The 14,219-nt window shown below is 43.9% G+C and overlaps 1 protein-coding gene across 1 annotated transcript in view; it reads left to right on the top strand.

Moving 5' to 3' along the window:
* Window positions 1–13,409, top strand: part of LOC130077244 (NACHT, LRR and PYD domains-containing protein 1 homolog) — a 106,080-nt gene extending 92,671 nt beyond the window's left edge. Inside the window, exons 3-10 of the mRNA XM_056242412.1 lie at window positions 4,413–4,661; window positions 6,165–6,209; window positions 6,359–8,036; window positions 8,157–8,240; window positions 8,348–8,404; window positions 10,448–10,708; window positions 12,964–13,050; window positions 13,266–13,409. Of these exons, the coding sequence (XP_056098387.1) occupies window positions 4,413–4,661; window positions 6,165–6,209; window positions 6,359–8,036; window positions 8,157–8,240; window positions 8,348–8,404; window positions 10,448–10,708; window positions 12,964–13,050; window positions 13,266–13,407 (2,603 nt within the window). The 3' untranslated portion in view covers window positions 13,408–13,409. The remainder of the gene's footprint in view (window positions 1–4,412; window positions 4,662–6,164; window positions 6,210–6,358; window positions 8,037–8,156; window positions 8,241–8,347; window positions 8,405–10,447; window positions 10,709–12,963; window positions 13,051–13,265) is intronic.
* The last annotated feature ends 810 nt before the right edge of the window (window positions 13,410–14,219 follow it).

The raw sequence follows: 14,219 nt of genomic DNA, 5'->3' as shown, positions 1-14,219 counted from the left end.
ATGTACAGCAGGCCAAAGGTACACATTGGACGCTGCTGCCATGAGGCCTAACAGTCTCTCGAACTGTTTTACAGTGCGTGACTGGCCTAGCTTTAGCTCTTTTGTGGCTGTGAGGATAGCAGCTACACGAGCGGGCGATAGAACGGCTCGCATCGTGACTGAATCCCAGACCACACCAAGGAAAGTGGTCCTCTGTCATGGAGAAACTCTTGCATATGCATATGAGCGAGAACGACACCTCGGTGCCGAACCGCTAACTGCTCTGATTCCGCTAGAATCAGCCAGTCGTCTATGTAATTCAGAATGCGTATGTCCTGCAGCCTGAGTGGGGCCAGAGCTGCATCTACGCACTTCGTGAATGTGCGGGGTGATAAAGCTAGACCGAATGGAAGTACCCGATACTGGTATTCTTTGCCCCCGAAAGAAAACCTCAGGAACCTCATGTGCTGAGGTAGGATGGAGACATGGAAGTAAGCGTCTTTCAGATCTATCGTGACAAACCAGTCCTCGGATCTGATTTGGGTCACGATCTATTTGAGTGTTAGCATCTTGAACTTGAGTTTCTCTACTGAACGATTCAACAGACAAAGATTCAATTCAATTCAATTCAAATTTATTTGTATAGCGCTTTTCACAATACAAAAATGGGACGCAACCCTCCATCCTTTTTTGGAACAATGAAATAACGGCTGTAAAAACCTAACTCTGTATCCTTTCTCTACTATCTGCAGGACCCAACGAGATATATTTGGCAGTAGCTTCCACGCTGCCAGAAAATCTGCTAAGGCTGGTCTCTGGTGTTATATAGACAGCCAGTTCGGGAGCCTGAAACATACTGGCAGGAACTACCTGAACTGACTGTTTTTGAACCCCCCTCAGAGGGCGCGAGTCTGACGCAATGTCGAGTTGACACTGCTCCAGAGGCTCGCTGGAGACCGCTGCGTCCTGAAGCACCAAGGGTGGCGGGGTTGGCAGAACGGTCCCGTGAGGACACCGAGATGGAACGGGCACCGTATTCTGAGGTGTACACCGCTCCACTTCGGTTGGGGCTGCCCTCACAGGTCTGACGCCAGTGGCCTTCGTAGCCTGAAGAACGGTCCTCAGATCCGGCTTCGACTTAGAAGACTTCGGCTGAGAGTGTTGCGTCTGCTTCCAGTGTTTGTGTGGAGGTGCACGAGACGAAACACTCTCTTTCTGTTGCCGTAGGAAACAACAAGTAGGAAATTACTGTTAATCATCCAGTTTTTTATATCTGCTATGTATTCTGCTACAGAACAGAAATGGCTTTCTCCTGATCCATGGTTCTCCTTAGAATGTTTATTTTCTTTGCAGAGAAATTAAGCTTGGACATCAAACTCTCTGTGCAGAAAGATATAGAGCTTCCAGAATCAAAGAAAGCATAAGTGGTCACAACTTTACTTCCTTTCTTTAATTTCACACATACAGGAATGATAGACAATGTGGAATTATTTTTACCATGCTCAGTAAGAGCACTAGAATAGAGCAAGACCAAAAGCACTTCCCACTGTTGACTTTGTATCATCTTTATTATACTGAATGCCCTTTTTTTTTTATAAAAAAAAATGAAGGCTTGGGTGTTTGAGGTGGTATATCTTACAGATGCTTCTCTCCTTACAATCATGGCTGATAACCTTCTTGGTCACATCTGAACTTTGGAAAACTCTTGTCTCTGGGCAAAAAGGAAACTGGTCAGGGACTGGAGCCTGCACTGGACTTTGGTCAGGGGCTGAAGCCTGCACTCGGATCTGGTCAGGGGCTGGAGCCGTCACCGGATTCTGTTTAGGGGCTGGGGCCTGCACTGGACTTTGGTCAGGAAGCCTGCACTGGGATCTGGTCAGGGCCTGAAGCCGTCACTGGATTCTGGTCAGGGGCTGGGGCCTGCACTGGACTTTGGTCAGGAAGCCTGCACTGGGATCTGGTCAGGGCCTGAAGCCGTCACCGGATTCTGTTTAGGGGCTGGGGCCTGCACTGGACTTTGGTCAGGAAGCCTGCACTGGGATCTGGTCAGGGCCTGAAGCCGTCACTGGATTCTGGTCAGGGGCTGGGCCCTGCACTGGACTTTGGTCAGGAAGCCTGCACTGGGATCTGGTCAGGGGCTGGAGCCTGCACTAGACTTTGGTCAGAAAGCCTGCACTGGGATCTGGTCAGGGCCTGAAGCCGTCACCGGATTCTGTTTAGGGGCTGGGGCCTGCACTGGACTTTGGTCAGGAAGCCTGCACTGGGATCTGGTCAGGGCCTGAAGCCGTCACCGGATTCTGTTTAGGGGCTGGGGCCTGCACTGGACTTTGGTCAGGAAGCCTGCACTGGGATCTGGTCAGGGCCTGAAGCCGTCACTGGATTCTGGTCAGAGGCTGGGGCCTGCACTGGACTTTGGTCAGGAAGCCTGCACTGGGATCTGGTCAGGGGCTGGAGCCTGCACTGGACTTTGGTCAGAAATCCTGCACTGGGATCTGGTCAGGGCCTGAAGCCGTCACTCGATTCTGGTCAGGGCCTGGGGCCTGCACTGGACTTTGGTCAGGAAACCTGCACTGGATTCTGGTCAGGGGCTGGGGCCTGCACTGGACTTTGGTCAGGAAGCCTGCACTGGGATCTGGTCAGGGGCTGGAGCCTGCACTGGACTTTGGTCAGAAAGCCTGCACTGGGATCTGGTCAGGGCCTGAAGCCGTCACTGGATTCTGGTCAGGGGCTGGGGCCTGCACTGGACTTTGGTCTGGAACCATGCACTGGATTCTGGTCAGGGGCTGGGGCCTGCACTGGACTTTGGTCAGGAAGCCTGCACTGGGATCTGGTCAGGGGCTGGAGCCTGCACTGGACTTTGGTCAGAAATCCTGCACTGGGATCTGGCCAGGGCCTGAAGCCGTCACTCGATTCTGGTCAGGGGCTGGGGCCTGCACTGGACTTTGGTCAGGAACCCTGCACTGGATTCTGGTCAGGGGCTGGGGCCTGCACTGGACTTTGGTCAGGAAGCCTGCACTGGGATCTGGTCAGGGGCTGGAGCCTGCACTGGACTTTGGTCAGAAAGCCTGCACTGGGATCTGGCCAGGGCCTGAAGCCGTCACTCGATTCTGATCAGGGGCTGGGGCCTGCACTGGACTTTGGTCAGGAACCCTGCACTGGATTCTGGTCAGGGGCTGGGGCCTGCACTGGACTTTGGTCAGGAAGCCTGCACTGGGATCTGGTCAGGGCCTGAAGCCGTCACTGGATTCTGGTCAGGGGCTGGGGCCTGCACTGGACTTTGGTCAGGAAACCTGCACTGGGCTCTGGTCAGGGGCTGGGGCCTGCAGTGGACTTTGGTTAGGGGCTGGAGCCAGTACTGGTTTCTGGTCAGGGGATTCAGCCTGCACTGGACTTTGGTCAGGGACTGGAGCCTGTACTGGGTTCTGGTCATGGGCTGGAGCTTGCACTGGACTCTGGTCAGGGGCTGGAGCCTGCACTGGGCTCTGGTCAGGGGCTGGAGCTTGCACTGGACTCTGGTCAGGGGCTGGAGCTTGCACTGGACTCTGGTAAGGGGCTGGAACCTGCACTCGGCTCTGGTCAGTGCTTGGAGCCTAGACTTGGCTCTGGTCAGGGGCTGGAGCCTGTATTGGACTTTGGTCAGGGGCTGTAGCCTGCACTGGACTCTGGTCAGGGGCTGGAGCCTGCAGTGGGTTCTGGTCAGGGGCTGGAGCCTGCATTGGACTCTGGTCAGGGCCTGAAGCTGTCACTGGACTCTGGTCAGGGGCTGGAGCTTGCACTGGACTCTGTTCAGGGGCTGGAGCCTGCACTGGACTCTGTTCAGGGGCTGGAGCCTGCACTGGGCTCTGGTCAGGGGCTGTAGCCTGCACTGGAGTCTGGTGTCATATCCATTTTTATGCCAATCTTTCCAGAGGTGTCATGACAGAACTATACCATTTGAAATTTGAAAATACTGAGTCAAAAGCAGAAGTTGACTGATACATTTATTTATCAGAGAAAATGAATCAACCTCCTATGTCTCTACAATTTTGTTTTGTGACTGTATATTCAGTAAAGGCCAAATTTGGGCTGTGCATGTTAGATTAATTTTTGTACATGCCACTTAATTTACAGCATACTAATAGTCTTATCTTTAACCACGGGTCACAAAAGCTCTCTTCAACCATCTCACACTATGTGCATTATGTTTCATTTCCTAGAGGACAACTTAAGACAGGTCTCTACAACACGTCATAGACACTTATGAGACACCATGGACCAAGACTGGACCAAGCGTAAGTAGTTACCACAGTAAACGCAGAGATAGTCATATGAAAAAAAATCTCTATTACACTGATTAAAAGCAAATAAGTACACTATAGAATATGCCGTTCTTGAATCTTATGAAATCACGTTCTTCCTTGTGAGCAGTTATCATGTTGTTATCTCTCTACCAGGTGCTCGGTTAGTGGACGACTACTGGGCGAAACTTGTCCAGAGAGTACAGATGGTGATGCCGATAGCGGATGAGCTGCGGTCCGGTGGCATGCTGGAATATGAGCCGTACTGTAAGATCAGAGCAGCAGATACTAACCAGGAGAAAATGAGAGAGTTTTATAAAGTTTTGCACTCTGGAGGAGACAAGGTTAAATTTGCCTTTTATTCTAGACTGGAAAAGCATGAGCCATCTCTGTTTAGCGACTTAGGTAAGAGCACATTAATTTAGGCTATTATACCACATGTGTCTAGACCTAGAGTATGTATGTACTGAGATATGTACTGTTAAAATATGTACTTTTACAGACATTGCACAAATTGCAGAAGCTCTTGTAGAAACCTTAAATATTTTGTCTTAACTTTCCATCTTGTTAACTTATTTCTATCAGGACCACAAGCGTCAAATACGGTTGACAATTAACATATATTTTGGATTGGCGGTATGGTTCTGTTCTGTGCAGCCTAGCATGGATAAGAGCAAGGAGAGCAACAATAACACCCTTTAGGGTAAATAGAACAGAACCAACATGAATGAATTGCAGATATCATTAATGTCAATATTTTAATGTACAACATAATTCGAGAATTTAGTCTGACTCAAAGGTAGCCTGGGAAAACCCAGACAACTTCCGGCAAATTTAGATTTGCTCTGAAAGTTAGTCTGGCAAAGAGCTCATTCAAGCTCATTTCCAATCCGCCAAAATCCCGGCACCAATCAGAAACGTTGGGGCGGGCTTTACACGATGACGACAGCGCTGGGATTTTGAAGCAGATTTTGTAGCCTACATTACAAAGATGGATGCCGCCGTCGAACATCACTCGTTCGAATCAGCTATCGCGTCTGTTTTAAGCGATTTGAACGTTTCCTTTTTGTTAAAAACCGAGCAAAGAACAACACTCGGAGATGTTTCTGCCGCTCTGCATACGTCATCTCCTTCATCGCTCTGATTGGGTTTAGGTCTATCCGCGACGTCCGTTGGTGACGCCCCTCTGGAAATGATTTGTCTATGACGCTTTGCCAGACCATAACTCAGTTACAACTGAGATGGTCTGGTTTTAACCAGGCTAACTCAAAGGGATATCAGAAGGCCAAATCCTGACTGACGAGAGGAGGAGCTGGGGAGGGAGGAGGGTAATTCGCTCCTGAGAAACGCGATAGCTGCTGATAATACTGGAGGAGCTTATATATGAATACAGTGATCGGCGTTGTATTCCTATAGGTAGATGTGGATCAGCTGAGAGTCTGAGAGTCTTTGCTTTTCAAACCGGAAGTAGAAAATCACAAATAACTAATTTCCACTTATGGATAGAATTTATGAGTACTTTTAGTGTTTTCGAATAACGTGCAGTCTGTACATATTTGTTCCCATCTCAAAAAATGTGTATCACCAATACTGTTCAGGGCAGTTGTGGATAAACCTTACATTGGGTGGTGGTCTAATAAATGTGTTGAGTGATAGATAGATAGATAGATAGATAGATAGATAGATAGATAGATAGATAGATAGATAGATAGATAGATAGATAGATAGATAGATAGATAGATAGATAGATAGACAGACAGACAGACAGACAGACAGACAGACAGACAGCGAGATAGATAGCGAGATAGATAGATTGATGTCAAATGTTTAAAAAATGTTATGAAATGCCTTAATCAATATATCAATTAATAAATTAATTAATGTATCAAGTGTGTATAATGTTCACAGGCTTCACAGGACATAACACACACTCTGAAAAAACACATTCCTCAGGTGACTGATGAATTTTATAATAATATGTTTTGAATATTGCACTCCATCGACCTCGTAATTTAGTTGGTATTTCCCTGCTCTGGAATTTCTTACTGTATTAGAATAAGAAAAAAAAAAACTAACTCTTTGAACATTGACCGTTTTTACAGAAAGCAGCCCAGTGATTGACAAATATATGAAGCGGATCCGCAGTGAGTATCAGTATGTGACTGAGTATAACTCACTGCCTGGTGAACATGTGCTGCTGTCTGAGCGCTTCACACAACCTCTGATCCTTCAGAAACACAGAGATCGAATAGAGCGAGAAGAAGAGATCCGCTCCAGTGGAGAGCGCTTCCAGCAGGTCCTCAGCTCCAGGAGCAGTGGAGACTCTGTCCAGCTCAGCTCTCTGTTCGACCCAGATGACCACGGGATCAGTCCCAGTTCTGTGATACTGCAGGGAAATTCTGGAAACGGGAAATCTTTCACTGTGCAGAAGATCATGATGGACTGGGCATCTGGTGTCCTCTACAAAGGGCGGTTTGATATTGTGTTTCACTTAAAGTGTAAAGAAATAAATCGCATTCCTGGCGAGAAGAGTTTGGTGGAGATCTTGAGCTGCAGTTGTAGTTTAACATCACATGAGATCTCACAGATTTTACAGCAGTCGCCAGAGAAGGTGCTTGTGGTCATTGATGGATTTGATGAGCTGAAACTCCCACAGGACATTAATGACACGTCAGCACACACTGATCTGCTTCAGAAAGCCCGACCTGTGGACACTCTTTGTGCCCTGCTGAGGGGTCGAATCCTGCCAGAGTCTTTCCTGCTGGTCTCCTCCAGATCTACAGCTACGGACACACTCAGTAAACTGCTCAAAGGACCTCAGCGTTTCTCTGAGATTGTGGGATTTTCAGAAAAGGGGGTGGAGGAGTACTTCCGGAAGTTTTTTCAAAAGAAGAAACTTTTCAGGGAGGCTTATACATATGTGAAGGCAAATGAATCCCTCATCACTGCCTGCTCAATCCCTGTCGTCTGCTGGATCATCTGCACAACTATCCAGGAGCGATTCAAATATGGCGCAAATAAGACAAGTGGACTGGAAACCACCACCTCCATCTACGTGGACTTTGTGTGCACTCTTCTGAAGCATCACAGCCAGGGTTTGAGTCAGTCCGTCCCGACCCTGCTGAGGAGTCTGGGTCAGCTGGCAGAGAGAGGGATGCAGGAACAGCAAGTCCTGCTGGATGAGGATAGTGTGAATGAAACCATTTCAGACCCGGCTGGAAATCCATTCTTGTGCAAGTTCCTGTTTAAGAGACGAATCTACCAGGAGACAATGTTCAGTTTCATGCATCTCAGCTTTCAGGAGTTCTTCTGTGCTCTGTACTATGTCCTTCTGGATGAAAAAGAGTCCCTGGGGAAACTTTTAATGGATAGTTCCTCAAAACCACGTTTTGCAGCTGTGGTGCAATTTGCATTTGGTTTGTTGAATAAGGATGTGAGACTCACACTTAAAGAACATGGTCTGTTCATTCGTCCAAAAACACAGGCTCATTTGAAAGAATGGATTTTGGAAAAGGTTAAAGGTTTTTCCTTGTGTTCGGAAGCAGTATTAATTGTTCTTCACTGTCTCTGTGAACTTCATGAAGAAGACTTTGTGAAAGAAGCAATGGGATCCTGGAAAAGGATTGATCTTCATGGTCCATTCCTCAGTAGAGCAGACTTCTGTGCCCTGCTGTTCTGCTCTCAGTGCTGTCAGAGAATTGAAGGAATCTATAGTTTGTATTTAACATCGGAATATCTGTCTATGATTTTGCCTGAACTTCACAAGTTTAAAGAGGCAAGGTAAATGCATTGGTCTAAAACAGATATTTAGTGGATGTAATTTATATCTAATGTCTAATTTGCTATAGCAAGTTAAGCTTAATTAGTCTGTACAGTGATGTTCTGGATTTGATTTTGAAGCTTGACTATATTGGATCCATCAGTCTCTGATCTCGGTGAACTGATCAACACTCTCACGAGAGGACAGACCCTGAGCTCACAGCGGTAATGTTTTAAATATATTTTATACATTTGATGTGTTTTATCATCCTTTAATGTGCTTTTGTTTAACTTTTAGTTCATGTATATTTTTCCTGTGTTTTGGTTTGCAGTGTTTGTGTAAGAACCCTCCTCTCACTTGATCTGTCAATCAACAAAGAGCCGTCCAGGTGAAGAACAAGTGATTTTTTTCTTTTTTCTTTTCATCAAATAGTTTTTTTTCTCATGATAAACAGAAATAATTCTATGATTAATAGAATTTTGATAAGCAATTATATCATCATCTTGCTCTCCCGTTTATCTGGCATACTTGGTCTCCGCAATCTATTGGATTATAATTCTAATAGTAATAATGCAACTACGTTGGTCTCCCAAAACAGTTAAAAAAATAAAGTACACACTTTTATCTTTTTTGACTATTGATATTCATGTAAATATTGGCTGCTGCCCCCCCCCCCCCCCCCCCCCCCCAAAAAATCACAACTAGATATTCTAAGCAATAAATTTTTGACTTAAAGGGGTCATATAATGGTACATGCACTTTTTCAAGTTGATTGTACTGAAATGTGTGTTGGCAGTGCCTGTACACAAACATCATAAAATGATAAAAATCCATCCAGTGTTTTTGTTTTAATCTCCATATATGTTTTCCCCTGTCTCAAATCAAGCCGTTCAACCGTGTGACGTCACACGGTCGGACGCCCCTCCCGCGATTGTTGATTGACCGGCGCGGTCATTGTTGAAATGCTGGAGCCAGGGGCGGCCTTACCTATGTTTCACCCGTTTTAATTGAAACGGGTCCCGCCCTCCGAGGTGGCCCCAACAGACCAGCAAAATCCCGTTAATTTTCTCCACAGGATATTGATTTTCAGCCATTATGTCTAAACCATTCAAGGTAGATTGACCACGAGCCACGAGGTTGTGAAATGAAAGTTTCTGCTCCTTTAAAAGCCACAAGCTACGAAATCAACCTTGTTATTTGCAAAACACTGACGTCTCTGATTGGTCGAACTCGCGGTTACCATGGCGACGTTTACCACTCCCGCGAACGGCTTAAGCGATCTGAAGTATAATATCGGTAGTTTATGTATTTACACCTTTGCCTTTTTGGCCGTTAGGTTAAAATGTTATTTTGAGCAGAAAAATAATTTTAAGAGGAAATGAAACGTACATATGCCAGTGGTGCTGAAAAACGAAAGATATCGGACAACAAAAGAAAAGCTTCATTCAGTCTACTAGAAGTTGCCCTGCGTGAAAGGGCGAGGCTTATTCCAACGTAAAACGCTGTATAATTGTATAGTTTTAATCAAACAAGGTTGGATTATTTCTATGTTGAGCTGCCTGTTCATGAAGCTGAAAGTGCACTAATAAAATAATATACCATTGATGCAAACCAACAGGAATCCTTGCTTTTTCTGCTCTATTATGTTTATGTTTTATGTGGGTAGGGCCCCATATTAGTTATTGAAACGGGCCCCCAGATGCTAAAGGCCGCCACTGGCTGGAGCACTGTCTATGAGCAGAATGGCGTCTCAGCGATTGTGGTGTTCTGTTCTTGGGTGTAATAACGAACACAGCAGTCATTTTCATGTTCCTAAATCAGAACCTGAGTTTGTTTTCGAAGGGAATATTCCCCACGAGCAACGTCAATGCTTTCATATTTGCGCGAATCATTTCACACACCAGACTGCTTATAAACGAGGAGGGTCAGTATAAAGCTGGTTTTGCTAAGAAGCTGCTCCTGGACCGGTACCAACTATTCGTGTTCCTGCTGAACCTTTAATATTTCTATTAATCTTTGCAAATCGCTAGCTGCACGCTTCACAATGAATGCGTCTAAGGTTTACACTCAGGGTACATTACGGCATGTTTTCTATGTACGACGTTCTCAATATAATTCATAATCCCACGTCTATAATGAACAACGCGTTATGGTTATTGTGTTACAAACGGTGTACACAGAACAGAGAGGCGGGGTGAGCAAAGGTCATTATCAATTAAAGGCATACGCACTGAAACGGCATGCTGAAAACAGAGCTGTTTTTGACCAGGTAAAATAAGTGTTTTCTTACAATACTAATGAGAATTTTTAATTAAAGTATATTACAAAGTTTTAATTTAGACTCTAAAGAATCATATTAGCTTGTACAAAAAATGGCATTATATGACCCCTTTAATAGTCAAAACAACCGTTTTTAATTCTTTTTTTACAGTACCTGCACAGAGATTGTCCTGCTTCGCTATCCGGATTTGGAATCATTCAGTCTCACCTTTCCACACTCAGAGATATTCAACATTGACTGGACCAGACTTTTTCAGATAATTCACAGATGGGATTTGGATGCATTACTGTCTGTTCTTCATTCCTTCTCTAACCTGAAAAAGATGGAAATGAGTGTGAAGTGTCTAACAGAGAAGTTGTCTGTTTGGACCCTCCAGATGAGCCAGAACTGCCCCAGTCTAACCGAACTCACGTGAGAAACATCTGAAATCACCTCTGTCCTGTTTCTGTGTGAATTTGTCTGTTGATGAGAACTGTGTATTTAATATTCAAAGGGATAGTCCATCCAAAGAGGGAAATGCTGTCATCATTTAGTCGCCCTCATGTTGTTCCAAACCTGTTTTCCTCTGAGGAACAAAAGATGTTATTTTAACGAATGCTTGTTTAACCCTCTGGGGTCTGAGGTGTTTTCGGGGTCCTTGAGATGTTTTGGCATGCTCTGACATTTGTGCTTTTTTCAGTTGCTTATAAACATATTAATGGCACAGGTGAAATTACACTCTATATAGCACACACAGGGCTACCATAATATGTTATCAACATGTATGTACATGTTTGTATTTTTGAGAGAATATTGTTTATGCGTGGTTATTGAAAAAACTAAAAAATAAAGTTTCTAATATAAGGCCACAAATAACATACTAAATATCTGTCCACAAGACTTTTGACTAGTGGATGTTGTCGCCTAGAGTTTTTGCTTCAAATTGATCTGAAATCATTCTGCCTAATCATTCACATAAAACAATAGATTGTTTTAAATTGTGAAAAACATTTTTTTGTTTGCAAAGGCAATATGCGGATGGGCGGAACGGCCCAACCCCCTCATGAATAATTAGGCAGTTCTCACCTGAGCAGACTGCATACTAATGAGCCTTTCATTCAGGGGTGTCACACAAGAAAGAATGCAAGGACAATATATATATAAATAAATAAATATTTATATACACACACACACACACATATATATATATATATACAAACAATCAAAATATAAATGAAAGCCAAAAGCACATTTTTAGTCACACCTTTTAGCCATCCACCGCGGTAAAAATAAACCAGTCGCATTTTATAGTCGTACGCGAAATGACCGCCAGGTGGCGCAAAGGGACATTTAGCAAAACGTAAGTGGGGCTAATGTCTATTAACAGTAGCCTAAGGATGAAATACTACAAGTTATGGTAATTTCCAAATAAGCCTACAACAAATTGTTGGTATAATCTATATAAGATATAATCTTTTAAAACTGTAAAAGGCTAAAGTATAGGCCTACTGTTGAAATGTTTTCATTATTTATTCAATTACATTTCAGTAGCCTAATTTCAGTATTGTGATTATGAATTATTTTAGCTACGTTTCACTTGTTGAATTCATCTGCTACCAGCTTTCAATCGCTCTGAATGAGCCGCGGTGTGGCAGCAGATTACGCATTAGGGAGAATAAACCGGAATAACCGAACACTTTTATGATTGTAGCGCCTCTTAGCGGTAAAAGGCAGCAAATACACCACACATTTTACCACCGCGGTGGAACGGCTGATGTGGGCATTGTCATGGCTTGCCTCGACATTTGCGTTTGAATAGCGCGCGTCCTCCGTGGGCGTGTCAGATTAACGCGTAATGAAGTGTAATGAGCTGGGGGAAAAAATACTGACAGCACTCTCTTTTCATACAGATTGCATAAACTGAGAATATTTGTTTTTTATATAAATTACTTCATTTAAAAGAAGAGAATTCAAGCTTCATAAAGAAAAATCTCTCGTGCCTGTGTGACAAGTAATCGCGGAGTTACAGTTAATCTTAGGACGCGTTTCAGAATGGACTTCACTGACAGAGAGAACGCAGAACTCGCATCATGTTTGTTTTTCTTTATTTGGTGAAAAGCACAACACTTTGTTTTTATTGTGAGTATCCACAAAAAAATAGAAACTTAACAGGATCTAATGATGTATAACACTTAAATGTAAGATGAAAATCAACCGAGTATTTTGAGTCTCTTTTGCACTGATAAGAAAAAAAGCGAGCAGATCACGCCGGCGTGATTGCCGACCCCAGAGGGTTAACACACAGTTTCAGTTTTTTTAGTGAACTAGTCTTTTAAAACATTATAAGGCTATGAATTAATGACACTGATCACACAGTCACTCACCTTTGAGGAATTAAAAACCTTGTGAAAAACACAAAATGGTTTTTATTTATTTATTTACATAGCGCTTTTTACAATTATTATTATTATTTAATTTATTTATTTAACTTGGCAGTTTAGCAATTTTGCAATGCTCTTGCTATATCAGATAACCTTGCAAAGCAAATGAATCCGCCCATCTGTAGTGCATGGCCTTCATCCATTTAAACTGTTATGGAATTGTTTAAATTAATGTGCAAGAAGCAGATGAAGAATGACATTATCAATCTTATTAATTTTATCTGTATAATGTGTTTCCACATCTAGGTTAGATGCTGGCATATTACAGGAGGATGGAATCGAGATCTTGAAGAGCTCAAACACAAGACCAAGTTGTATGATGACATTTATCGGGTATGTATACCAAACGTTTGAGAATTGATATTGATAAAATAAATTTTCTTTACATCCACACTGACCTTCTAGTTCATTAACAATTCAATAACAATTTAAATGTTAATCTGTTTCTCACACAAATTATTGTTATAACAAGGATTACACTCCATTAAAAGCAAATATCAGGTTTGTTGCTTTACTGATGCTGTGCTTTGTGCTTTCTAATTATGAAGGTCCATTTGCAATAAACAGTTTAAAAAATACCCACATTATGATGATGACTTTTGGTCTCGCTTGAAAGATCACCAGTCGAATTGCTGCCAGAAGGTGAGGATTCTTCTGAATGACCAGGGCTTTTCTATGGAGACTTTGTGAGAGTAAGTTAAGACTGAGATGAACACTAAGAATGCACCAATAAAAAAAATGAGAACTGTAATATGACACGAGCAAGTAACGTCTCGGTTACATATGGTAACCCTCGTTCCCTGAGGGAGGGAACGGAGACGTAGGTCATGAATGACCAATAGGAATCTCGCTAGAGAGGCCAATCTACTTCGAGTGAAACTAAAACAAGCCAATGCACATTGGCGTGCAATCATTTGCATCAGCTGTGCAGCCTCGCAGCGCGGGTATTTAACGAGCAGCTGTTGCGATTGCACACTAGTTTTTTGCTGAGGAGCCAAGCCTGAAAAAGCTGGCCGCCCCAGCGGGCGGCAGCAGATGTGGTGACGGGACCTACGTCTCCGTTCCCTCCCTCAGGGAACGAGGGTTACCATATGTAACCGAGACGTTCCCTGTCGGTCAGTCACTACAACGTAGGTCATGACTGACCAATAGGAATCCCTACCAAAGCGCCACAGCCGCTGCACCCCATCCAGCGCCCAATGCAAGCCTCTACACCTTCTTGCATGGAAGGACGATAGGAAGAGACTTACACAGAGTGAGTCTGACACTGTTGTTCCGTGATAACCCATACAGTGAGATATTAGATAACACTGTGAAAGCGTGCCCTTTCTATTTAGGAAGGAGAACGCTGCGGAAGCCACTTCTTCAAGAGTTATGTGGAAAATACATATGGACTAACCCGAAGGTTGTGCTGCATATGAATAATGGGAGACTTAGCCCAAGGGAAAGACACGGGCTTCTGATAGGAGCAGCCGTGGAAAAAATACACATAGGGGATCCAC

The sequence above is a fragment of the Rhinichthys klamathensis genome, unplaced genomic scaffold, assembly GCF_029890125.1.
Source record: "Rhinichthys klamathensis goyatoka isolate OS25496 unplaced genomic scaffold, OSU_Roscu_1.1 h1tg000726l_1, whole genome shotgun sequence".
Lineage (NCBI taxonomy): Eukaryota > Metazoa > Chordata > Actinopteri > Cypriniformes > Leuciscidae > Rhinichthys > Rhinichthys klamathensis.
This window is presented reverse-complemented; position numbering and strand designations above follow the sequence as displayed.